Source organism: Mus caroli, chromosome 1 (genome assembly GCF_900094665.2).
Source record: "Mus caroli chromosome 1, CAROLI_EIJ_v1.1, whole genome shotgun sequence".
Taxonomy (NCBI): Eukaryota; Metazoa; Chordata; class Mammalia; order Rodentia; family Muridae; genus Mus; species Mus caroli.
The window spans coordinates 78,384,366-78,409,162 of record NC_034570.1 but is presented as its reverse complement, the minus strand read 5'-3'; the positions used below and the strand labels follow the sequence as shown (position 1 = coordinate 78,409,162).

The window sequence follows — 24,797 nt, the reverse complement described above, 5'->3', positions numbered from 1 at the left end:
GGAATGGATTTCTGAAATAAGATGTAACAAGTTTAAGTAGAATATGGATAACTCTGACTGCAGTAGGGTGAATCATTTCTATTCATAGATGAGACCGCAAGGAAGGCAAGCGACAAACCACAAACTGGGGTAAGAGATTAAGCCGCCCATTGATGACAGAATATAAAATGGCACAAACTATATTAAGAATGCCCACCAGCTAATGAGAAAGCAAAACAGCCCATAAGACAGGCTGAAGAATACAAGCAGTCTTATGGGAAAGGGAATCTGAGATGCAGCAGTCACCCCATACTCTCTCCTGGTCTTTAGGGAGATGAATTTAAACTCATCATGAAAAAACTCTTTTGCTCTCAACGCCTTGGCAAAATATATCAAGGATTGTCAGCATTCAGCCTGGGCAAGCACGGCAACTGAGTGACATGTCTCAGCAGAGCAGCTGAGAATGCACGTTGGCTGACTCCTACAAACAAGAACCTGGCCAGAATCTGTGTGAGACGAGGATGTTCTCACTGTGTGAGCCAGACTCCACCTCTCACTGTGTGTAAGGGAGAAGCCCTGAGCAGACACACCAGAGGTCCCATCAGAGTGTTCACTAGGAAGCTGGTGAGGTGGCTCATCGAAGCACCAATTACTTTTCTAGAGGACCTGAGCTCAGTTCGTGGCACCCATTTTGGGAAGCTCACATTGCTTCTAACTCCAGCTAACTTCTTCTGTATAAACACACATACGCACACATGCAAGCAAGCACACATGAACATTTCTAATAATAAAAGTGAAATGTTTAAAAAAATATTTATGAAGGCACTCTAGTAGTAAAAATTCAGAAAGAGGCCCAAAAGTCATTGTTAAAAGTTTAAGTTTTATATTCATACAGTAGACTGAATATAACAAACTGTAGAACGGTAATTACGAATTGAAGACTACATCCACCAATATAGTTGGGTCTGAGAAATATAGTATTGAGGGCACAATTGAGTCAGAGGAAAAAACTGACGGTATTTTGTGGCTATTTGCATAAATTCAAACAAAAACCGTAGTAAAGGCTCTTAGATAAGTGGTTCGTTCATGAAGAAACTCAAGAAAAGGGATTACCAGAACTGGTAAGTTTCTATAAAAGTTATTTTTATATGTGGGAAGTTGATGTGTTTTCAAGACTGACTTTGGATTAAGTGTGCTCTCTTGGGGTCTTCATTGCTGTGATGAAACACCATGACCAAAGCAACTCGGAGAGGAAAGGATTTATTTGGCTTACACTGCCCATCACTGTTCATCACCAAAGGAAGTCAGGACAGGAACTCACACACCGCAGGACCCTTTAGGCAGGAGCTGATACAGAGGTCATGGAGGAATGCTGCTTACAGGCTTGCTTCCCATAGCTTGCTCAGCCTGCTTTCTTACAGAACCCAGGACCACCAGGCAAAATGGACTGGGTCCTCCTCCCATCAATCACTAAGAAGAAAATGCTCTATAGGCTGGCCCACAGCCCGATCTCATGGAATCATCTTCTTATTAAGGTTTTCTTCTCTCAGATGACCTTAGCTTGTGTCAAGTTGACATAAAACTATCTAGTACATGTGCCTGTGTATTAGTTCACATCTTGAATAACCCCCACAGGGTCCTAAGATGTTGGTACCATGGAGGACAGGGGCTGAGATGATAAGGGACTCTCCTAATATAGAATGCCACAGTTTCTTGCCTTTCTGGCTCTTGGCCTGGATACCTTCCTTGCCTCTGGAAGAGAATCACTTCCACTCCCTTTGAACCTGAGCAGGTTTTATGACTTGCCTTTATTCACACACACAAAAAACAAACTATCAAGTCATAGGCTGGAACTCCTGACCCCAGCCCTTAAAGACTGGTGGCTTCTGCTTCCGTTCTCTCATAGCTCAACTGAGGAGCTACCAAGGTGCTAGGGCAGAGTAATAACGATCAGGGGCCTGAAGCCCATGGAGGCTGGATGTTGGATCTTGGATGTCCAGCCCCAGCCAAGTTTCCACAGCAGAACACAAAGCATGAGCAAGCGATTACTGCACAGGGACGTAGTTCTTCAGCCCACTAGCTCACCTGGCAAGCCACATACATCACCAGACTCAGCTGTCAGCTTGTTCTCCAAAGCCTAAATCTATGACACCAACATCAACAGGAAGGACATTAAATGAAGCGCAGTCCTCAGAGCACCATCTTGGAGAGCTGGGGTCCAGGGATTCCCATAGAGAGGAAAGGGGGCACAGTGTGCAGAACTGCAATGGGGTAAGACCCAGTGGGGTCTGTCACTGTCTTCCTCATCTGTGGTCGGAACATGGCTAGTAGCCTTGACTACTTGACTAGAGGCTAGGTCCTGCACTTATTTATGTAAACCTAATTGATTTTCTGCAAGTTAAGCCTCAGAGCACTTTCGATGCATTACTTAGTTGGGCTTGAGAGATGGCTTGCTGGGTGTGTATTTGCTCTTACAGAGGACATGAGCTTGAACTTGGACACTCATGGTAGACACCTCACAGCCATGTCTGACTCCAGCTCTAGGGCATTGATGCCCTCCTTGGACACACACCCACCCATCCACCCTCACATACTCAACATTCTGGGTTGTGGACATCTGAAGAAAAATTACTTATTAGCATTAGCATATTCATTTTTTGAGACTCCATCTCTCTACATAGCCCTGGCTGTCTTGGAACTCACTATGTAGACCAGGCTGGTCTCGAACTTAAGGAATATCCTGCTGCCTCCACCTCCCCAGTGCTGGAATTAGAGGCCTGAGCCACCATACTCTGCTTAACCATTAGCATGTCAATTGTTTAGGGGTAAGTCTGGTGGGCTTCTAAATGCACAACACGCAGTAAGTTTCATTTTCTTATTGGTAGCGACTCAGGAATGTCAGGTATTCTGTATGTAACGAACGCTTCACAATACACACGGCCACCCTAAATGAAAACGCCAACCCTGACCTGAAGGGTAAAAATGTCCTCTCTAGTTCTGTCCCGTGTTCTTCACAGCCATAGTTAAACGTCTCAACCTGTAAATTGCCTGCTCAGACTCTTTGCTAAACCCCTATTGGGTATTTGAGAAAAACAAACGAACTTTGAATATTAAGGAAAATAGCCCTTCTACATTCTGCTTGATCATTATGTTCCCTGAGATTGCTGTTTATAAGCCGTGATAGACTTTTTAATATATGAATCATTAATTCTAACTGGGAGGGGTGGTGCTTATATCACTTTTAATTGTTTTCTTTTCAAACACTGGCAATTATTTTATGTATTCAGAATCAATTTTATCCTAGGAGGTTGGATTCAGGTTTGTTTGGTCAAAATGGCTCATCAGTTGTTTCATTTAAAATAACACACTAAAAAAAAAAACAAAAAAAAAAAATAAAATAAATAAAAAATAAAATAACCCACTAACTTGAAATGCCATGCTAAACTGTGTATTAAACTTTTCTGTAATTTAAGTCAACTCTGGGTCCCCCATTGCGCCCCACTTATCTTGTCCTTTGCCACTGCAGACTCCTGAACGTCTGCTGCTTGTCATGCTCTGATGTGAAGGGTGGCTCTTCAACGCTTGCCAGATTTATCTGCCTTTTCCTGTGTTTACTTTCTTCCAAGAACTGAATGGGTCAAGTTCAAGAACGAACCTGGCAAGCACTTTAGCAGACTGCATTACATAAAGAATGGAAGCAAAGCAAATCTTGCATGAGGTTCCAGATAAGGTGTCTGCATGAATCTGAACCTCTTGTGGCTCTTGCTCCCAGAGGCCCTTTGATACCGAGGCTGGGGCCTGTCCTACACTGTGCACAGCACCAGGGGTGTGTGTGTGGGGGGGTGAGACTCCACCCACCCTCAATCTCAGGGCTCGACTGAATTCTACCTCCTGTGCCCACTTAACTAAGGCCCTAGCCTCCTTCCTTGGAGAACATGACCCTGTGACTATTTCAGATCCACCAAGAACAATTACTAATTGCCTAGACAGAGTATAGAATATGATACTGTCCTTGTGCCTAAGGGCATGCAATAATGATGTCATTTGTCACAAAGCATGCCGCAGGGTGCTTTACCCAAACTTAAAAGCAGCTTGACCTTGGGCAGTTCCCTAAAGCTCTGTGGGTTCTTCCAGCAACAGAATGTGAACACTAGCTAATTGGCTCAGTCCAGGGGATCAGAGAAGACAATAGAGGGGACACCCCACACTTCCTTGGTGACCCAGGGAATGCCACTGTATGTTAGCTTCTCCCTGCCCACCACTCCCACCACTTTGTCCTCAGAGCACCCTCCCCAACCCATAAGATGCCACTATTTAGCCACAACACCAGGGCCAAAGTCAGAATTATAAGAGGTTTTGGTTTTTTTTGTTGTTTTTTTAATTTTCTACAGACACTTCTGAAAAGAGATCTAATAGAGAAAATATACAAAGCATTTAAGGGCTCCACCACCACGGAGCACCCAAGTCTGACCCGAGGCACCAAAGCCTCTCCCAGGCTCAGGGCTGAGGGCAGCCAGCACGAACATCAGTAAAAACATGCAGGAGAAAACATCACAAGCCCCTGGACAGAGGGGAGAGATCCAGAACAGAAGAGGAGGCAGGGACGAAAGTACCAGGTGGCTCTCCCTCCTGCTTCCATCATTCACAGTAGCCCTGACATGTAGGAAGGCATGGGCTCTATCCACTGCCCAGGGCCTGCAGCTCACAGCCGGTGACTTCTATACCCACCTGCCCCTGTGTTCCCAGGCGCCAGACCAGGGTGGCCCGGCTCCTCATTTCTTTGGTTCCACTCAGAGGACAATTGTGCTTGGCAGACTCATCCCACCCTCTAACTCCAGGCTCCTGCTGGTGGGCTGAAGGCACTGACAGGAGTCCTGGGAAGACCCCAGGATAGCCACCTTCTCTTGTGCTCTGATGGGTCCAACCCAGGACACATTTCCCCATTCTTAGTCCATACCCAGGCCTAAGAACCAGGAGGACAGGGGAAGTGTGCTATGCAAGGAAAAAAGTCTTTCAGGGCTTCCCCAAGTGTGGGGGCTGTTTGTGAGCCTCATGCTAAACTCCATCACGCCCCTGCCCCTGCCCCAGGCTTCCACATGTCCAGCCCCTCCCTTTAGTCCTTCCCCTTGGCCCAGCCACTGGGGAGATGACTTAAAATAATGAGTTAGAGAAACCATCTTGGGCGACTGTCCCCTCCCGCCTCCTGCCTGAAAGATCAGCAGAGGCAGAGGCCCCGAGAGATCACAGCCCTGGTACAGGGAGGAGGGCGGGCTGGGAAGGATAGGTGAGACATGTCACATCTATGGAAAAGTGCCCAAGGTACAAGCTAAGCAAAGGGAGGAGGAGGGCCAGAGAGAGGCCAGAAGGAGAAAGAAGAGGGCAGGGGTGAGCCTGGAGGGAAGGCCTCACACCACCCCACAGATGAGCGTCTCCACCACAAATGTATTCTCGAAGTGGCGGATGGCGTTGCAGTTCTTGGCCCCACGCTTGTTGATCCCTGGGGAAAAAGAAAAGTCCCGGTCAGGCATGTCTCCAGCCTCCGCCTGAGAGGAACAGAGGGACCTAGCGAGGCAAGTGGGGTAGACCCAGGAGGTGACACCCAGAAATAGCACTATTAGGTAGAGGGAGCGCCTAGGTCAGGCTCAAACTGTGCCCGTCATGTCCCTACAGTAAAACCTTCAGGATGCTACTTTAGCCTCTGTGCCTCAGTTTCCCTTATATCGCACAGAAATACATATAATGATAGTAATGACAACGCTAAGTAAAGCAATGCCTGGCAGGTCTTAGTTCTTGGTTGACATTCACTATAGTTAGGTTATAGCTGCTGTTGAGGCCAGGCTAGGTACTGTCAAAGGCTGGCTGGGGTCTGGAGCCAGCCTGGGACAAATCTGTCACTCACGCCTCCGGGTAGACCGGCGCCGCAGCCGGTAGGTGTCCTTCCCGTTGCACAGGTGGTAGATGAAGGAACCCAGAGCCTCCTTGTCGCGGACATGCTCTGTCACCACCATCTCCTCCTGGATGATGTACGTCTGTGGGAGGTAGGTCCCTCTCTGCAAAGTCGGGGAGGGGAGGTTCAAAGCACAGGGTCAGCACCATGGCCCTCCCACTGCCACACATCCCTGCTCTCTCTCTCTGAAATGACTATCTCCCCACCACACCACCTTCTCACTTCCAGAGGGCCTCTGATACCCGAGGCCGGAGCCTGTCCTACAACTGTGCTGAGCTCTGGTATATGTGCATGTCTGGCCTCCCACCTTAAGGGATGTGCTCCTAGTAAGTGCTCCCGGTGATAGGTCCTGCACCCCCTCCCCTCACTACTGACCCCAAGCATGAACCTGTGTGCTAAGGAAGCCTCACTTGGCATTCTGGGAGTTGGGGAGAGGGAAAGGAGAGGTGATTCTGGGGATGTGCGTAGAGAATGGGGGAGAAGTAATCCCCTGGGGACAGGGATAATGTCCCAGACTCCCTCTTCAGGCTTAGCCTCCTGGGGACAGGTAGGGACAAGACGCTGCCCACCTTCACGTTCATGAGGAGCTCCCAGAAGTTTCGTGGGGGTAGCACGATGGTGGTGTTGAGCTCGATGACGTAGCACTTGTCTAGGGAGATGTCGTGGTAGGCAGTGAGACCCTGAGGGGAGGGGATAGTCGTCAGTCTCTGTGGAAGGCTTTCAGCCAACAGAGGCCCTATTCCCACCATGCCATCAATGGAGTCTGGGACCTCAGAAGTAGCATCCCCCCAAGGTCAGCACCATGGACATTTGGCTATGAGCACCCCCTCCTGTTCCTCCCCAGGTTGGTGGAGGTGCCACGGAACAGGTGAGAGCACACTGGGTGTTTGTCCAATGCCTCCATTGCTTCGGGTGATCTTTCTGGGGTTTGCAGAGGTAGGTAAGGGTAAGAGTACATGATCATATCCCCGCTACGAATTTCATCAAAATGGCGAGGTGTAGCTATCCTAGGGGAGAAATGACCTTTGTGGGACACAGGGCCAATGTTCCTGGCCACCCGCTACCTCCCAGCAAGTTCCCTCGCATCAAGTGTGGCCTCCTCAGGGAGAAATGCTATAGCCCAGGTTCCAGGGGCCACTGCTGCAGAATACCCAAGGTAGAGCAGGCTAACACAGACACAGGCTGTGGAGGGCGACGGCCTAGGAAAGAAGGCTAGGACCTATGTCTCACTGATCTTAAAGTAGCCAGAGATGAGAGTGGTGACCTCATGGGGGAAGGAAGGAATTGACTGGAGAAAAAAAAAACAAAAAAATAACCAAGGTGGAACCTTCCGCAGTGCTTGGCAGGGAGCCCAACTTCGATCTGGGTGGTGCCACACAAACAAGACTCTCACTCAATTGCATGCTCTGATGGAGGGTGTACAAATGAGGGCAGACACAGGACCCTTGGCCTCACGGTGACAGCCAACACCTGTAACGTCAGACAGCCTAGGGCAAAGCAGTCCACCCTTATCCCACTCTATCCTTGACAATAACAAACCATGCTGCCTTCAGAATAAAAGCAGTATCTGAAGGCCAGTCAAGGTGACCAAAGATACCTGCTGCACAGTTTATACACAGCCCAGGATTCTTTGTGTTCATGCTCCTTGCTCTGGGTCCCCAGAACATTCTCTACTGCCCTGCCCCAGATCCCAGCCAGCATCTGGACACCCCAAGTCAGTCTCACCCGCTGGAAGTCATGGATGATATCTGCAGGGTCCCCACCACCAAACTGGGGCACAGGGACATTAATACGTTCATAATTCTCCTCAAGATAGATCTTCACATCCTCTTCCAGCTCCAGTCGAGTCCGGATCTGGGAGGACAGGGAGTCTTCGTAGAGCACACCACAGTGGAAGAAGTTATCTCGGGCCAGCTGCACAAGGTGAGGGGAGAGACAGATGGTCACCCAGGGTAGTGACATGCATGACCACATGGCACTCTGCCTACTTCAGACCTAGGAAGGGAGAAGGGTGGGTATAAGACTTTCTCAGAGATGGAGAACAGAAAGGAAGGTAGAGCAGAGCCCAGAGCTGCTAGTGAGGAGGTAGGCTGGGACTTGGAAACGGAACTTCAGCCTTACAAATGGAGGACAGGATAAACAGGTTCCTAGGCAGAAGGTCTCTTGGAGCCTCAGTTTTCCTATCTGTAAAGCATAATGACTCCAAAGGTCCCCTGGCCTCAAAGTCTTCTGTGAAATGTCCAGGCAAATAAGAAGACGACCCACTAGTTCTATAGATAGAAAGAATGACAGACCCTATAGGACACTTGAGTAGGCAGGAGGGACAAGCCAAAGGATGGACAGGCTGGGCCTGTGGGACACCACCAGGGGTGGCCACCTGCAGACACATGGATAAAAGATAAGGTGGGAGCCAGGAGGTATAGCGCATGCTTTTAATCCCAGCACTTAGGAGGTACAGGCAGACGGATCTCTGAGTTTGAGGCCAGCCTGGTAGAGCTAGTTTAAGGACAGCCAGGGCTACACAGGAAAAATTCCTGTCTCAAAAAAAAAAAAAAAAAAAAAAAAACAGAAAATAATAAGTTCAGAAGGCAAAGAGCCGTCTCCATTCTCCTCCCATGGATAAATCTCACACTACTCCTGGCATGGAGGCCCCACACAATACCATGCACTGCCCCCATCCAGTGGACATCTTTGCCATCATCCAGGGAAACAAGATGCTGCCACTGGTGAGACCTGAGTGACGGACGGGGCCACCACTGTGCCCACTGGGTCTTCCCCAGGGACCCAGAGGCTCGCAAGGACTATGGGACATGTAACAGACAGAACTCCCTCTTCTTAGTCTGAGAAGAAATTCTGCTGGGATAATGAAACATTCTGGCCACAGTGGGGCCTTGAGGGCTTGAGGAAGCCCGAGGTAGACCAGATGCCGGGGCAGACTGGACGTTACTGTCAGGCCAACTGCAGACCTGACTATTCACACTGACCCAGGGACAGTCTGGGAACACCCACGCTGCCTGGAAAGGGTGGGGAACCCTATGAAAGCACAGTTAGGGTCTGGGAGGAGAGGAGACAGAGCAGTGTCGGTACAGGAGAAGGCTAGGTAAGGGTCCCGCACCAGAGAGCGGAGATGCCTGGCAAAGGGCTAGCCTGGAAGGTGTAGCAGCCATGCTTTCCAGGAAGTTCCTAAGGTGAGAGAAACATGGGAACTGAGGTCTGCAGGGGAAAGCCCCACAGAGCACAATCTCTCAGGTAATTTCTACTGTGGAAAAAACTGGGTGACGTTAAATGCTTAAGAGATGTGGGGGGGGTCAGTTGGGTCCACAATGACTGGAAACTTCAGCCTTTAGTCACTCTGAAATTCCCTGTTGATACATTCATGGTTAATCTCTCAAGCTACTTACTTAACCGAGTTCAGTATTCAAGTACGGTGACCCTCCCTTTTCCCCAGCTCTGGGCAGTCCAGCTTTAAGTCTAGATCTCTAGTGGGTGTATGTTAGGGGAGACAAATGAGCTCTTTTGTAGACCTACCATTCCCGGAAGCAGGTCATAGTGAACCAAGTGTAACCTGCCCAGGGCTCAAACCCAAATGTCCATGCCAGGAATAGTTAGGCCATCTTTGAAGTCTGAGCCCCAGAGAGAATCGTAAACTTCCAACTTCTCTATTGGACCTAAGAGACCCTGGTGACAATGCTTCAGAGTGACACTGGTCACTGGTAGGATAGGGATGGGGGTGCCTGGGTGCAGTCACCTGGATCCTTGCTTGGCTCTCCAGAGTTAAGTGCTGTGGCCGAGGTAGCCTGAGCTCAGGCAAGGGGACACTGGGAAGGAATGAGGGCTGTTCTCTGGGCATGCCTGGGTTAGGGATTCTTACTGTCTCTTTTCATGGGGGCCTCGGGCTCTGGCTCCCCACTGCTTCCACACCCTCAGCAGACCTCCTCTCCCCTTGTCTCGGAGCCACCCCTTCCCCACCCATCTGCCTGGCTCCTCACCTGAGCAAGGAAGAAGTACCTGTAGATGTAGACCGAGGCAAACACAAGGCCCATGAGCAATACAACCATGCCCATGGACAGGTAGCACACGCCGCCCACGGAGCCCCCTTTCCGGGAGCGGTGGCGAGGGGGGCGTTCCTCCTGTGGACAGAAGCACTATGGTCAATGAGATGCCTCAGAGGGGACCACTCTTCTGAATTCCTCCTCCTCTAAGTAAATTTATCCCCTGGGGATGGCGGTGGGGGGCCAGAAGGACAATACAGATGGTCTTGCCCAAGTTTCTGTTAGAGAGAAATAAGAGATTTGCCTGGAAACTCCAAACAATCAGCCCAAATTTAGATCCCGTTCTTAGACAAGCCTGACTACCCTCTCTAGCAGTTCTCCAGCTGTGGCTCTCCATTCCTTTGGCAAACCCCTATCTCCCAAAATATTTATACATCATAAATCATAGCAGTCGTGAAATTATAATTACAAAGTAGCAACAAGAATAATTTTATGGTTGGGGTCACCACGACTTGAGGAACTGACTCAAAGGGTCACAGCATTAGGAAGGTTGAGAACCACTACTCTAGTCATTCAAACATAAAACAGGGCATATGGGATGGTCTAGGTGATGGCATTAGACCAAGGAGTTCATGGGAACCAGGATGCATCTGGTAGGGAGGTGCCACTGTCATAGGCAAAAGGAAGCCAAGGACGAGCACAGCTAGAGAATGACATGACCTAACCCTTCAGCTGGAGGCACAGGATGGACCAGGATGAGGACGCGGGTGATGGGGGCGTGTGTATTAGTTACATTTCTCATTGCTGTGACCCCTGGTAAGCTGGAGGAAGGGTTTGTTTTAGCTCACAGTCCACCCCGGCGTGGACTTACACAGCACATGCTCACAGGGGGAGATCAAGTGGCAGGCTGGTGGATGCTGGCACTCAGCCAGCGTCCTCCGCTCTCCTTTTTATTCAGTCTGGGACGTCAGCCCAAAGGACAGTGCAGCCCACATTCAGGGTGGGTCTCTCCCCCTCCGCTTTCCGTCTCTGGGAAAACCTTCACAAACACATGCAAAGATATGCTTTATTAACACCCCCAAGTGTGTCTCAATCTAATCAGGCTGACAAGGGGAAATTAGCCAAACACAGATGGGTGTGGAAGTTGCTGTGCTCGACCAAGCTGGTCACTGACTGTGGGAGGCAGGGGCTCTGGGAGGCCCAGAGGATGTGGGCCTGATGCTAATCTCTAACCAAGTAGCCATGGGCCTGCAGTCTACTGTGCTCAACTGTTCCTCTGTGGGGTCAGGCCATGCAGGTCTGCGTGGGTGGATGGTGTGTGTGGACTTTGCCTGGAACTGGACTTGAGGGCCACTTCTTGACTATCTCTCTGCATGACCTCCTTTCTCTCACCATAGCCCAGGCTGGCCCTTATCTATTCTTGCTGATGCTACAGATGTCCCCAGGCTTGTTCCTTCCTCTGCTCTAGTGCCCACCACTTCCCCTGTTCTATACTGTTCAGACATGGCCAAGAGAGGTCAAATGTCAATATCCACAGAACTCCCCAGCCTTGAGAAGGTGAAGCATATTGGGGAAGGAAATTTCTCCACAGGCCTTAAATAAGCAGGTGATTGACCCCTCCTCCACTTCCAGCCAGACACTGATCTTACTTCTCTCTCTTTCATTCTAGAGACGTTGGGAGCTCTGTCTAGTTACCCAAGACACATCTTTATCTTTATCTCAGCACAGCAAAGGGATCGTTGGGCTTTGGGAGTAGGGGTGAACCCTATAAGAGAGTCTGATTCCCCAGTGTTTGGCACTCACTCTCCAACCCAACCTCTAAGAAAAGGACAGAAAATGACTTGGGTTCCCATATCCGTAGTGGAGACACCCCTCTCCCCTCCCACACACACAAGATCAAACCTTGGCCACTTTGTACCTCTCTCCTAGGTCTGGCCTTTAGACAACTGGTCAAGGACAGTTGTTAGCCAGAGGGGCAGGGGACTGCAGTGGCTTTGCAACTGCACTCTGCAATAGGTCCTGTGAGGTGGCATCAATGGCCAGACTCCCTTCCATGAACAAGCCACACTGTTTCTAGGGGTTGGTGAAGCCACTGGCTCTAGAGTAGAGATGCACCACAGCCCCCCACAACAGAACATTCATCCTGAGGTTATCTGAGGTGATGAGCCACCAGGGATTAAAAGAGACAATGAACCTGAAAGCCCTTTGTAGAGGACAAAGTATGGGGTAAAAATAGCAGATCTGTGGGGCAGGCCTTCCCTTTAGGGCCATCCCTGCGGCCAGCTGTTGAGGCTGCACGGTGGCTGTTCTTTTGCTCTCGTGCTTCTGGAAAACCAGAAAAGCTAGCTTGGAAGAGCCACTGAGGAAATGAAACAGGATTGGGGGAGGGAGCCCAAGCAAACTGCAAGTCAGAGCCTACTAGACACATAAAAATCACGGCCAAGCTGAGGACTTCCAGCCTTGCACCAGCCGCCAACTTCTGCTAGCCTGGGGAGCTCCGTGCCGGGCACAGAGGCTTCTCGAAGGGTGGTGGGAAAGGCCCACAAAGACATGGCAAGCAGGAGTTGAGACTGCAATGACCCCGGGTGCAGAAAAGAGGTCATACATAGCTCTGGCCAGGACCCTTGACTGGGGATCTCCTCACCTTATCCAGCTGGGGTGGTAACTGTACACACTGAGTGGCAGAATAATTAGGGAGATCAAAATAGTCCACGCTAAATATATTTTGTGATGGGTTCCCTGTTAGTTATAGAGAAAGTGCAGCCCTCTGCAGATCTGAGCTCCTTCTGAAAGCTTGGTTTTTGTTTTGTTTTGTTTTGTTTTGTTTTGTTTTGTTTTGTTTTGTTTTGTGTGTGTGTGTGTGAAAGGAACTGGCGTCCATCTGTATCCGAGGAGTGCCCCGAGGTCCTGTCCCTCAGACACAGACACACAGCTTGCCCCAGTAGTCTCCCCAGAGGCAATCATTAGCTGGGAAACACTCTTGGCAGATGTTAATCTTGCCCTGTGCGTTATCAGCACTCCACAACCAGCATGGCCCCCTCGACAGCAGCCTCAAGCCCCTGTTTCTTCCACAGTTCATTATACAATGTATATTCAGCTATCTGGCCTTTTCTTTAAGTCTTAGATTTTTGTATATGGCTCCTGCATTGATTCGTATACAAAATGTAGTTTGTTCTTCCTGTCGATCTGTTTCCTGTCAGTTCACTTCATTGTCTAAAATTATCAAAGTCCTCAGAGGGGAAAAACTAAATCTTCCCTACGCTAACCATGGCTCTGGCTCTACTGACAACCCCCAGGCACAAAGCTGGGGGCTCCACTGGCTTGCTACCCAGCCAACACTCCAGCCGGGTGAACCCAACCCTCAGAAGCACAGGATGGAGCAGTAAGGCTGGAAGTGAGGTTGGCAAGGAAATCTAGGATGTCCCCTCTTGAGGACAGAAGGTCCTAGCACTGCTTTTGCCTGTGAGACATAGTCAAAGCCAAGGCTTACTTGCCTTTCCTTACTGTTTCCCACTAGGGGGCCATCACAGGCTCTGACCTCTTGCAATCTGAGACCTTTGGGGTCTGAGGATTGTGGGGCAGCAGTGAAGGTGGGTGGATAGCTAGTCTGCCTTCCTGAGGGGATAACCTCCACTCTGGCTACTCACTGTCCTGCTGGAGAGCAGAGAAATATTGCTCCCCCTCCCCCATGGAATGGTTACCAACAGCCAGGGATTGGGAGAACTTCCCTTTAGAAAGTGGGAGGATGGTGCATACTGTTTCTAAGGCAACAGGCCCTCTGAGCAAACTGCCTCTCTGCACACTCAAGTTAAGCATGCAAGGCAGACATCTGGGGACCTGAAAGGGCCCTGGGTCTCAGCCTTCAGGTTTTACTAGGGCTCTCAACGGTGCTCACGAGATGGTTAGCAAAGCCAGGGACAGAATGCATAGGAAACCACCAACTGAAACACAGCTCGATGAGATACAGCCCAAAGGATGACAGCTCTCTAGCTACCATTCCTCAGTAACAAGGCCAAAAAGAAAGAGAAAAAGGAGGAAAAAAAAAAAAAAGCACGGATTATGCTACAATTACAGGCTACTCAGTAGGAGGCAGGGAAGGACAAAGACACAGGCAGACTTTGAAGTGCTCCCCACCCCATTCCTATCCTTGGCATCTTTTCTTTCCTAGGCTGCAGGATGCAATTCACATAGGCAAGGATGCCAAAGGGCGTCAGTGCGTGCACGCACGCGCGTGTGTTTGTGTGTATGTGCATGTTAGACCTACAGACTGAGTAAGACCTTGCTGGGGGTGGAAGGCTGGCAAATGCCTTCTGTCCCAGACAGTGCACAGTGGCCAAAAAGCAATGACATCACCTCACCTGAGTATGTGCCACACAGAGCCAAGGATTTCCCATTAGTGATCCCTCCCACCCTCACCCGCACCAGCCTGAGGCATCCTGGGGGCAGGTTGTAGCTATGTAGATCACTGTATTTGGCTGCACCCAGAATTCTCTCTCCTCCTCCATCCTGGACAGCCCAGGCTTCTCCAGAAAACACGGGCTCAGAAAAGATTTGAAGCAGAAAGAAACAAGGCCGGGAGAAGCTCTCAGAAAGAGAGAGAGAACTGGAACCTCCCAGGACAGAGGGGAAAGCCCAGCTGTGGGGCTGAGCTTTTAATCATAAACATTTTTCCTTTGGAAGAGAAACTCCTCCTCATTGGCAGCCTTCTGACAGCCTTGAAGAGTGGAGCCAGGGGAAAACAGAAAGGATAAGGAACCATAGTGAGTGAGAGAGAGAGGGAGAGGGGGAGGGGGAGGGGGAGAGAGAGAGAAGAAGAGGGAGAGGGAGAGAGAGAGAGAGAGATAAGATAGAGAGAGAGAATGTGAGACATGGATGGGGCTAGGCTGCCTCTTTGAAGGTCATTATAGCCTAGGCAGGCAAACCAGCTCTCCTAGCCCACAAGAGACAGATCCTCTCCGTGCAGGTCCTCCTACCAAGAACCTGAGGACACGGACATGGGGACACACACACACACACACACACACACACACACACACACACGAGTGAAATCTGATCTACAGGTATTTGGGCTGAGGGAGGGGGATACTCAAGGGCCATTAATGAAAGACAAATGTCAATGAGAAAATGACAGAGCTGAGATTACTGAATTTAATGTGTTTGCTTCTTACGCCCTGCCCCCACCCCCAGGGCCTGTCTATGTGAACGTATGTGTGTACAGACGGCTAATGGGACGAGGGATGAGAATGGGGGGTAGCCACTTGATTGCATGCTGAAGTGGGGGTTGGGGGTGGGGGATGCAGGGGTAGGAGAGGTGTTGAACACAGGCTTCGGTGACTAGCTTCCCACCAGGGGCCATGGGGGAGGGGGGCTGCAGGTTCCTCATCACCTTCTAACACGTGGGATGTTGGGTCACTGTAAGCCCAGCTGGCTCCCCAACTTCATCCCTTACCCAGTTTTCCTAGGAACTTCCTTCCAGTCTCAGGTCTAGGGGACAAATCTTATTTCAGTATTTGCCCAGAACTAGGGGCAGGCCCTGAAGAAGGTTGGCCAGCTGCAGCCTTCCCTTACCCCCACCACACACACACACACACACACACACACACACACACACACACACACACACACACCAGGCCAGGACACAGGTTGGCAATAGCCCAATGCTGTCATCTGTTTCCTTCTGGGGAATCACAGGGTAGTCAGACAGAAAACCCAGGAGGGACTCCAGGGTCATTCCCAGTTAAAAGAGAACCTCTAAATTCAAGAGACCTTGCATAAAACAGCTCCCAGGCCTCTGCTGAAATTGCCTATCCCCCTAGCTTCTTGGCTTGTATCTCAGTGCCCTGACAATGGCTCACGTTCTGTCTTGAACTACAGCTGTATAACGGGTCTCTGCCCATTCTTACTGCCAAGCCAGGCACTGGGTAAGAGGAAATATGCCTGGCAGTATTGTAGAGCAAGAAGAGACTTGCAGAAATGAACTGTCTTACAAGGTCCTAGCTGCAGCTGGGCTAGGCAAAGCCAGCACACACCACCAAAGGCCCCTTCACACCAGCTCAGACCTTGGGCAAGCTGTGTCGTGTGACTTAGCCAATAAGCGGTTCTGTAGGTATTTCAATCCCTCCTCCTGACTGCCAAGTCTGCTTCCCTGAGCTCCTTACTACCCAATGGTGATAAGGGTGGCGGCTCAGCAGGCCCTAGGCCATAACTAACAGCACGCATGGCAAGACAAAGTTGATATTTCCATTTTACGCTGGGGGAGGGCAGGACGAGCTGCTTAGCTTCGAGAGTCTGATAAAAGCAGGAAGTTGGACGATGGTTATCGCTCACATTGTACTGGTGGCAGAGAACAAAACTGGCCACTGTCAAACATTCTGCCTATTCAGAAATGGCTACCGAGAAGGGGTAGGGATGTGAATAGTGGTGAAAAAGTATCCTCACGGGGACTAAAAAAAATATGTAAACAGCTATTTCAGGGATGCAGGCAGGCAGCCACCACCACCCCCCAACTATGAAGGAAAGCTCTTTTCAACAGAAGAAGAGCTTGAAGGTTGAGCATTTGGCCCACGGAGACAGACATTGGTCTTTAGAGGGCTGTTGCTGGGGAAGTTTTGCTTGTATAATAAAACCTCTTTTGTTTCTGGGGCACCTCACGTCCCCTCTGATCTCTTCTACTACATAAAAATCAATTGCCTGGTCCTTCGAGGCTCATAGTCTCTGTCTGGTTTCTTCGTTATTAGTATGTGTTTTGTGTTAATCTGTATACTGTCACATTATTGCCTATACTTATATAACCAAGTCTTCCAAGGCTAATGAGAAAAACTGTAATTTCTTCACCCTTGGGCTCAGCCCTGCTATCCGACACCATCCATCAGCCAGCTGCCCTAGCGTGTGCCCTGTCAACGTTGACTCTGCTGGGACTTCCTTCTTAAGGGGGCGATAATGATATTCCTGAGTTGTTCAAGTCAGTCCTTCCTGCTCCTTAGATCACCCTTAGACCCATGGGTTTAGGCAGCTGGGTTCCAGTTCTATATCTTCACTGGGTACCAGAGAACAGACAATCTGCCACTTACCAGTTCCTGGGCCCCCATATCCAGACTAAGAAGAAGAGAGGAGGGACCTTCGTGGAAGTAATAAAGCAAACTTAACCCCAGGGCAAACTTTTCAAACTGCAAACCAAAGTCAAGAATGGGGTGTCCCTCTCCACCTAGGCTTCAGACACCCTTCAACCCCCCACCTGGTTGGCCAATGAATTCTTGTTGGTGTCTGAACTGCTCGGTGCTGTAGTGACTAGAACAGAGCTGCCTGAGTCCCTGGCATCCCTCCGAGTCACCGTCTCTGCTCAGACTGGCCCACTGCATGATCCCCTCTTCCAGATCATTCCCCACGAGTTCCTCATATATGCCCGGGCAAAGGCAGAATCAGAGCTTCAAAACTTCATCCGGGAGGAGGAAGTGGAAGGGGCTTTTTTAGGTTCACTCTGGATAGAAAGGCCCGGCTTGGTGCGCCCCAGGACCGCTGGGGGGCGTGTGACAGTGGCCATGAAAACACCCTTACTGAAGCAAAATGAAACTCGGCTGGGTCCGCTTTTCAGTCACCAGTCCTTCCAGTCAGTGACTGCCACGAGTCCTCCCCGACACACTCCACATAGCATAGTTTTCCATGGCGGAAATGACCTGGATCCCCTCAGCCAGGGGAAGGCGGGGCACACCAAGGCCAGTCCACACAAAGCCAACTGAGTGACTATAGGGATGTCTAGAGCACTGGGGCAGTAAGAAGCCCACTCAGCAGATGGTAGCAACGTAGCTGGAAGCCAGAGAAGGAAGCAAAGATGCAGGACCCGCAGGTGTGAAATGGGAGAAAGCTCATCACTTAGGTCTGCCAGTTCCAACAGTAACCTCCACCCACCACAGACCCCATTTGAGGACCAAAATAATGGCACCTCCCTTTTGTTACTAACCAGAGATTCCCCAACCAAATTCCCCAACCAATCAGGCCTCATCACCTCCCCCCTGCCCGGCCCCGCTCTGGGGGAAACTACGTTCAACCCTCCTCCCCTCCCCCACTCGGGGACTGGCTTCCCAGCCCCTGCCCCTTGATTGGAACCAGACGCAAACCTTCACCAACATCCCCCAAACTTTCATGGGCCCGCCACCTTCCCTTATCTTGGAACTTCGCGCCCAGAAGCCCCCACATTTGGAAGAGACCCTGTGTGCGTTCCCACTTAAGGACCAGTTCTGCTTTCGACTACCGCTGTCGGGAAGGTCCTGAGACCCTTTCCCAGATGCGGATGGAGCAGCCTTTTCAGACCTCTCATCCCGCTTCCGCTCGTGACTCCGAGGTACCGCTGGTCGTGGCGGCCGCTGGGGAATGCCTAGGTCCCTCGATGACCCCCACCCCTGCCCCGCCCCCATCTGAGACCCAGAGCCTCTCACCCTCGCCGGCGTCAGCAGGATCTCCGCGGCCGGGGCAGATGCGGAGGCCGGACCAGACGCTGCTGCTTTGTCCGCTTTATCAGCCTTGATGCCCGCTACCGCGGGCTGGAAACTTATCTTCACCATGGCTGCGTTGACCTGCGCCTGCTCCCTGCAGCCCCTGCCAGTGCAACCTCGATCGCAATGCCTGCTTCTTGCTGCGCTGCAGGCACCGGAAGTTTGGATGGCTCCGGAGTCCTCGCCTCTATCCCCGCCCCGAACGCGTCCCGCCCCGCCTTCCACGGAAGGACCTGACGCCTGCGCCAAACTGCACCGCGCAGCACTGTAGCTGAAGAATGCTGAGATTTCCTTCCACCTCTTGCTTATATTCATTCATTCAGTCGTCGCGCAAGAGCTTGGGCCCCTTCCTTCTCCCTGCCCATGACTAGCATCCTCACATGTAGTTTAAACACGACGTTGCCTGGCAACGTGCTTCTAACAAACTGCATCTCCCTCCTCCTCGATATCTTTGATTATGTTGAGAGAAGATGCAGAGTAACTAACTGTTCTAAGCTTTCCTCCTCCAACATGTGTTAGGCTGGAAAGGGGCATCAACTCCAGGCGCCTAACTGCTTGCCTCTCATCCTGAATTCTAAATCCATCCCCACCTCCTTCATTCTCCACCATGCCTCTTTATTCTTCATCCTGCAAAACCTTCAGGGAGTGGAGGTGGGTAACTTGAGGTGCACAAGACCTACAATACCTTGCAGGAGCGGAATCGTGACTGGAAAATAATGACAAGAATTACAGGGGCTGGGCCAGAGGTTTTGGGTTCCAGTCACGACTCTGCTCCTGCAGTTTATCACCGGGTATTAGGAAGAAGCCGAGATTTATGTTGCAGGGCCATCTCTTGACAACAAAGTCCTAGATCTCTCCTCGCTGTCCCTAATCCAGGCTGTGATAGCACCGAGCCTGGCGTCAGTTCTACAAAGGTGCTGGTAATGGGGGGCCGGGCATTCTGCTGGCATATTGAGGACAGTCCAGTAGGCTCTGCTGCCCTCTCCTACCTGTCACGGCTTGGACAGAGTTGCCTTAGACACTAGACCATTGTATCGGTTTAGATCTTGTATGAACCAGGCAGTCCAGGAGATACATAGCTTAAGGCAGTAGAATATAAATGGTAAAATGAATAATGGTAAAAGATGTAAATGGTGCGAAGGCCACTGGCACTGCAGGAATTGAGAGAATAGAGAGATGCATTACATGCAGGAAAGGCAAATCCATTCCCAGAGTAGATGCTTTCTCTGCTAAGGACTAAGCACTACCCTTTCTATGAAAGAAGTGGTCCCATGTAGGTGACCTGCCACCAGGGTGCTGGCTGGCCAACTCAGGGAATGGTGGCCAATGATGGTCACTGCTGGTGTGGCAGATCTGGCACTCAGCTGCAGCTGTTACCAGATCACTTCGATGAGTGGAAGTCCATATTGCCAGTCCAGGTATAGTTTCCATCTCTATTGCCATGGCTGCTTGTTCATAGGCCCATTGGACAATGACAGGGATGGCTGGGGAAAGAGGCTGACTGTTCACAGATCAGGCCATCTGTCTACTGGATTACTGGACTCCTCCCCTGCTGAAGTCACCTTTGGATGAGCATTACATAGTACACAGGCATGTCACATCCTTTGCCTTTCTGTAGAGATCTAACCACATAATTCTTCCCCAGATGTTTTTTCTCACTAATTTTCCATCATGCACTTCCCAAATCCCTCACTGTCCAGACAATCCATTGGCTACAGCCCATGAGCCAGTGAACAAGCGCATATCTGGACATTTCTCTTCCCAAACAAAAAGTACAGCCTAGTGCGCTGCCTGAAGTCTTGCCCGCTATGATGATTTCCCTTCCCTGATGTCTTCTGGGCTGTCCCAGAAAGAAGCTGTGATGATGCAGCTGGTCACTCCTAGTGTCTGCGTTGTGGAGAATCCTCAGTAAACAAGACCCTACTCTTCTCTCCAGTCTGCCTCACGCACCACTGTAATTTGAGTAAGTTCGCACTAGTGAACATTCACTAGTGATGCGTTTTCCAGATATTTCTGTTGCTGTGTGTGGCTTTCTGAGTTTCCTTAGAGGCTGTTTTAGCAAGGCACCCGATGAAGAGACAGGACAACATTAGCAGACCCACAGACCATCATCTTTCTATCTGTCACAGCTTGTGACCCAAGTATAACTACCGTGCTCACTTCCTGCACGTTATGAGCCTTGATTATGAAACACACACACACACACACACACACACACACACTTCAACACATGAAGCCCATGGTATGTGACTTTTGTGTGTGCATTTGGATCCTGAACACTAGGATTGTGGGAGTCTTTCCCCTGGTGGGAATTGTAAGCCCGGTCATTCTCACTGTGTAACATTCTAGTGTATTCCACAATTTGTTTCTAGATTCCAGAATACGGGGATGTTTGGATTGAAGCTACCACAAAAATGCCACCACAGCCATTCTGGCCCCAGTTGTCAGTCAACGCCTGGACAAGTCACTATGGGGCACTTTCTTGGGAACTTCTCATTTTGTGATATGTAGCTTTCAATTTATTGACAGATGACTGTGTTCAGTCCCTGGCCAAAACTAGGCAGCTCTAACTTTTCATTTGCCATTTGGACTCGGAGCTTATCTGCAGAGGGAGCTGTGCGGCTCTGAACGATTTTAGTGAAAAGGCTTTAGAAAGGGGGATATGGTGGCTGCCTGGAGATAGATCAGATCTCTACCTGCATCAATCTGGACACAGGGTCCCCCTCACACAAGCTTCATAATCTCACCAGAAGACTGGTTTGCAGCAGTGTCAGGAGACAGTCACACTGACATCACTGCTCTATACCTTCAGTACCAGAAAGCTAGAAAGACCACAGGCAAACGGTTTGTTCCCTTTGCAATGGTGACTATAATGTTACATTTCTTAGAATCTATTTTATTAATAAGTGATGTGTGTGTGGGTGTGGGGGTGTGGCACACGCACGCACGCATGCATGCATGCATGTACACACATGTGATGCATATAGGGTATATAGTTTGAGTGTGTGTGGACGCCAGCAATTGATATCTTCCACTATTGCTCTTCCCTGTTCCTTTAAGATGGAATCTCTCACTAAGCCTGAAGCTAGCTGGCTAGCTAGTGAGTTCTCGGGAGTCACTGCCTCTGCCTCCTCCTCCATCCAAATGCTGGGTTTACAAACACAGGCAGCATTTCATGTGTTCTGAGGATCTGATCTCAGGTCCTTGTGCTTTCACAGCAAGCTCTCTTAGCCACTGAGCCAGCTCCTTAGATCCAGGAATAAACTTCATAAGCCAAATTTTCAAAAGGCACAAATTTCCACCAAGGGTTTATAATGCAAGTGAGTGGAGAAATGCCTCATTCTTGGACGGGAAGAGTATAAAATTGCCAGCTCTCTCTCAAAGTAAAGCAGATGTGCTCAAAACCCTGAAAGATTAGGGGTTGGGAGTAGAAATTCCGTCTTGAAAAGTCAAACACTGACGTTGGCAAGAACTGTGAAGAGGGGGTTGTGATGCAGGTTCTTGGCTGTCAACTTGACTGCATCTGAGATTAACTAAAATGCAAGTGGCTGGGTATGCCTGGGAGGGATTTAATTGTCTTAATTAAGTCATAAGAAGTGGGAAGACCCACTTTTAATCCTGATGTTTTGAAGCAGAAAAAAAATCTATGTTTCATCTGGACCATACCTTCTTCTGTCAGCCTATATATAAAAGGCATTAATGGTGGAGACGTTCTCTGCTTGCCTCCACTCTAGCTGGACAGCCCATTCCTTCACTGCATTAGAGCCTACTTCTTTTGGGATTCTGTCGTATACTGGAGACCAGCTGAGACAGACAGCCTTGTGGACTGAACAACTGGATTCTCAGACTAGTAGACAGCCATTGTTGGACTCTCTGAACTATACAGCCTGTAAGCCATTCTAATAAATCATATATATATATATATATATATATATGTGTGTGTGTGTGTGTGTGTGTGCACATATATATTATAATATATATTGTTCTTCCTATTATATACGATACATGTATCATATATATCTCAACACACATATATATGTACACACATAAAAACTGATGTATATCTATATCAGTCCTGTTCCTCTACATAACCCTGACTAATGCAGAAGTATTAAGGCTGGAGATGCTGAGACAACCAAAACAACAGTGTGAGAAGGAAATGCTGAGAAGAGAAAGCGCTGGGGGACTTTCCAAGTTCACAAGAGCTAGTGGTAGACACTGGAAAACCTTATATATCTGAAGATACCTTGAATGGTACTTGCACTCTGCAGGAGTGTGGTTGATACAGTGTAGATGTGGTTTAACGGTTCATATGATGATGGTCTGGTCCTCAATGTGACAACATTGCAGGGCCTGGCTCTCCTCGGCCTCTCTGGCTTTGGGTTTTACAAGATGTGGAGATGCCTAGAAAGCCCTCACCATGAGTAATATCAGTGCCATGCCCAGTATCCTCCTGGAAAACGAGCTTGATAGGCCTTTCTTTATTAAGTTAGCCTGCCTCTGGTATTTTGTTATAATGATTAAAAACAAAAACAAAGCAAGACAGACAAGAAACAATGGAAAACTGGAAGAACTCATAGGTATATTGAAGATGGGGTTACTTTTGAAAGAATCAACAAAAGAGATAATCTTTAAAAAATATAATTAATAACAAGAGAAAATGTAGATACAAGGAGAATGGTTTTAAACCATGGGCATTGCAGATGATACAAATTATATGATCTTTTTACATATATTCCTCTCTAGAAAATATAAACATTATAAAATGAATTTTTTTCAGAAAAGTATAAATGGCCAAAATGGACTAGGAAAGAAGTAGAAAACTACACTGGCCTATAATCAAGGGAACTGCTGAAACACATTCTCAGGCAATCATCTCCCCCAAATGGCTCTCACCAGGCAAGCCATTTAGCTGGACGCCTCTCTCAGATGAAAGGAACAGCTTTTTCTACTCGTGTGCCAATTAGTTTTAGGTAAAGATACATTCTGACATAAAATTCTGACAAATGACAAAGAAAAGCAGCAGCCTCACGAAGAATAGGTCTCTATTCCAGTCCTGGGAACAGGGAGGGGCGTTAGACAGGTGTCCTCCCAAAACAGCCACGCACCTCGGGTTTGAAAGGCTGAGAGGGGAGAAGTGGCTTTGCAAGCCAGTGATTCGACATAATAGGTATTCATCTGGAAAGGCACAAGAAAGTCTAAAGGAAAGAAATAGCAATTATAATAAAACTCATAATAGCACTACTTATAATACCTCATTATTTTCCAATTAAAATGAGAGAGAGAGAGAGAGAGAGTTGCATATGCCCAAGCTGTCTTCAAACTTGCTAAATAGAGTGATCATGAACTTAAAGCATTTAAAACATGTTTAGCCTGTGCATGTCTGTGCTTGAAGAGTCCAAAGGAGGGCGCTGTATTCCCTGGAACTGGAGTTACAGATGCTGGAAGTCACCATGAAGGTGCTGGGAACTGAACCCCATCCTTTGGAAGAGCAGCCAGTGCTCTTAACCACTGAGTTATCTTTTCAACCCAAACCTTGAACTTTTGAACCTCTTGCTTCTCTACCACTTGAATGTTAGGATGTTGAATGTTAGGATGACAGGCATGTGCCACAATGCTGGGTTTTATGCGGTGCTAGGGATAGAACTCTGGACCTTCTGCATGCTAGGCAAGCATTCTCCCCACCAAGCCACCTCCTCAGCCCTCGCCAATATTTTTAACTCTTTCTCTCCACATCAGCCTGTATTTGCAGTTTGTTTTTTAGTAGTTCTAGTGTGTGTGTGTGTGTGTGTGTGTGTGTGTGTGCTCGCGCTATTTTTATCTCCCCCAAAGATGCACTTGGCAGATTTAGACATTTCCGTTGTCTCAGCTAGGGTGTAGTATGAATTACTTGCCTCATAGGCAGAGGCCAAGGACATTGCTGAGCACCCCGTAATGTGCAGGACAGTCCCCAGAGCAAAGAATCATTCAGTCTAAAATGTCAATAGCTCCAAGGTCAAGGAACTTGGGTCAATATCTTGGTCCTTTCCTCTGTAAGATGTCTCCTCATTGTCTGTGTCATTGTGACCCTTACCTTCCCACTCCCTGGTGCTTGCCAGATGCCTTCTCTGCCAGAATGCTCGCACTACACTCTCTGGAGCCTGAGAGCTGGTTACCCAATGTGGTTGAAATCTATGAATGTCATTTACTCAAGAAGTTTAACAGGAGAGTACCCTACTCTAGATGCATGTGTGCGCGTTTGTGTGTGTGTGTTCACTCTTACCACATATACCCCTGAAGGCAGAGAAGCTCCTCTGACCCCAGTGAAGGACAAGCCAGAAAGCAGAGGGCCCCATGCTTTCTTGCCCAAGTGGAAATGGATGCAGAGGCTACTCACTGAATCCTGGGAAA

General features: G+C 49.2%; 1 protein-coding gene across 1 annotated transcript; it reads right to left on the bottom strand.

The window, feature by feature from the left end:
• Positions 1-4,333: 4,333 nt before the first annotated feature.
• Positions 4,334-18,624, bottom strand: Itm2c (integral membrane protein 2C). Its single transcript, XM_021167394.1, has 6 exons — positions 18,351-18,624; positions 9,916-10,056; positions 7,652-7,840; positions 6,496-6,606; positions 5,879-6,029; positions 4,334-5,476 (listed from the first exon to the last, which is right to left on the bottom strand). The coding sequence occupies exons 1-6, from the start codon at positions 18,474-18,476 to the stop codon at positions 5,385-5,387; spliced, it is 810 nt and encodes a 269-aa protein (XP_021023053.1). The 5' UTR covers positions 18,477-18,624; the 3' UTR covers positions 4,334-5,384.
• Between the last annotated feature and the right edge of the window lie 6,173 nt (positions 18,625-24,797).

What these genes read in the sequence shown, in the direction of transcription:
- Itm2c (XM_021167394.1), bottom strand. Translation starts at nt 18,476, where the DNA reads ATGGTGAAGATAAGTTTCCAGCCCGCGGTAGCGGGCATCAAGGCTGAT. An exon ending in TCATCCATGACTTCCAGCGG is followed by an intron (nt 6,607 to 7,651) that starts GTGAGACTGACT and finishes CCCTCCCCTCAG; the next exon opens with GGTCTCACTGCCTACCACGA. An exon ending in GCGCCGGTCTACCCGGAGGC is followed by an intron (nt 5,477 to 5,878) that starts GTGAGTGACAGA and finishes CTTTTTCCCCAG; the next exon opens with GGATCAACAAGCGTGGGGCC.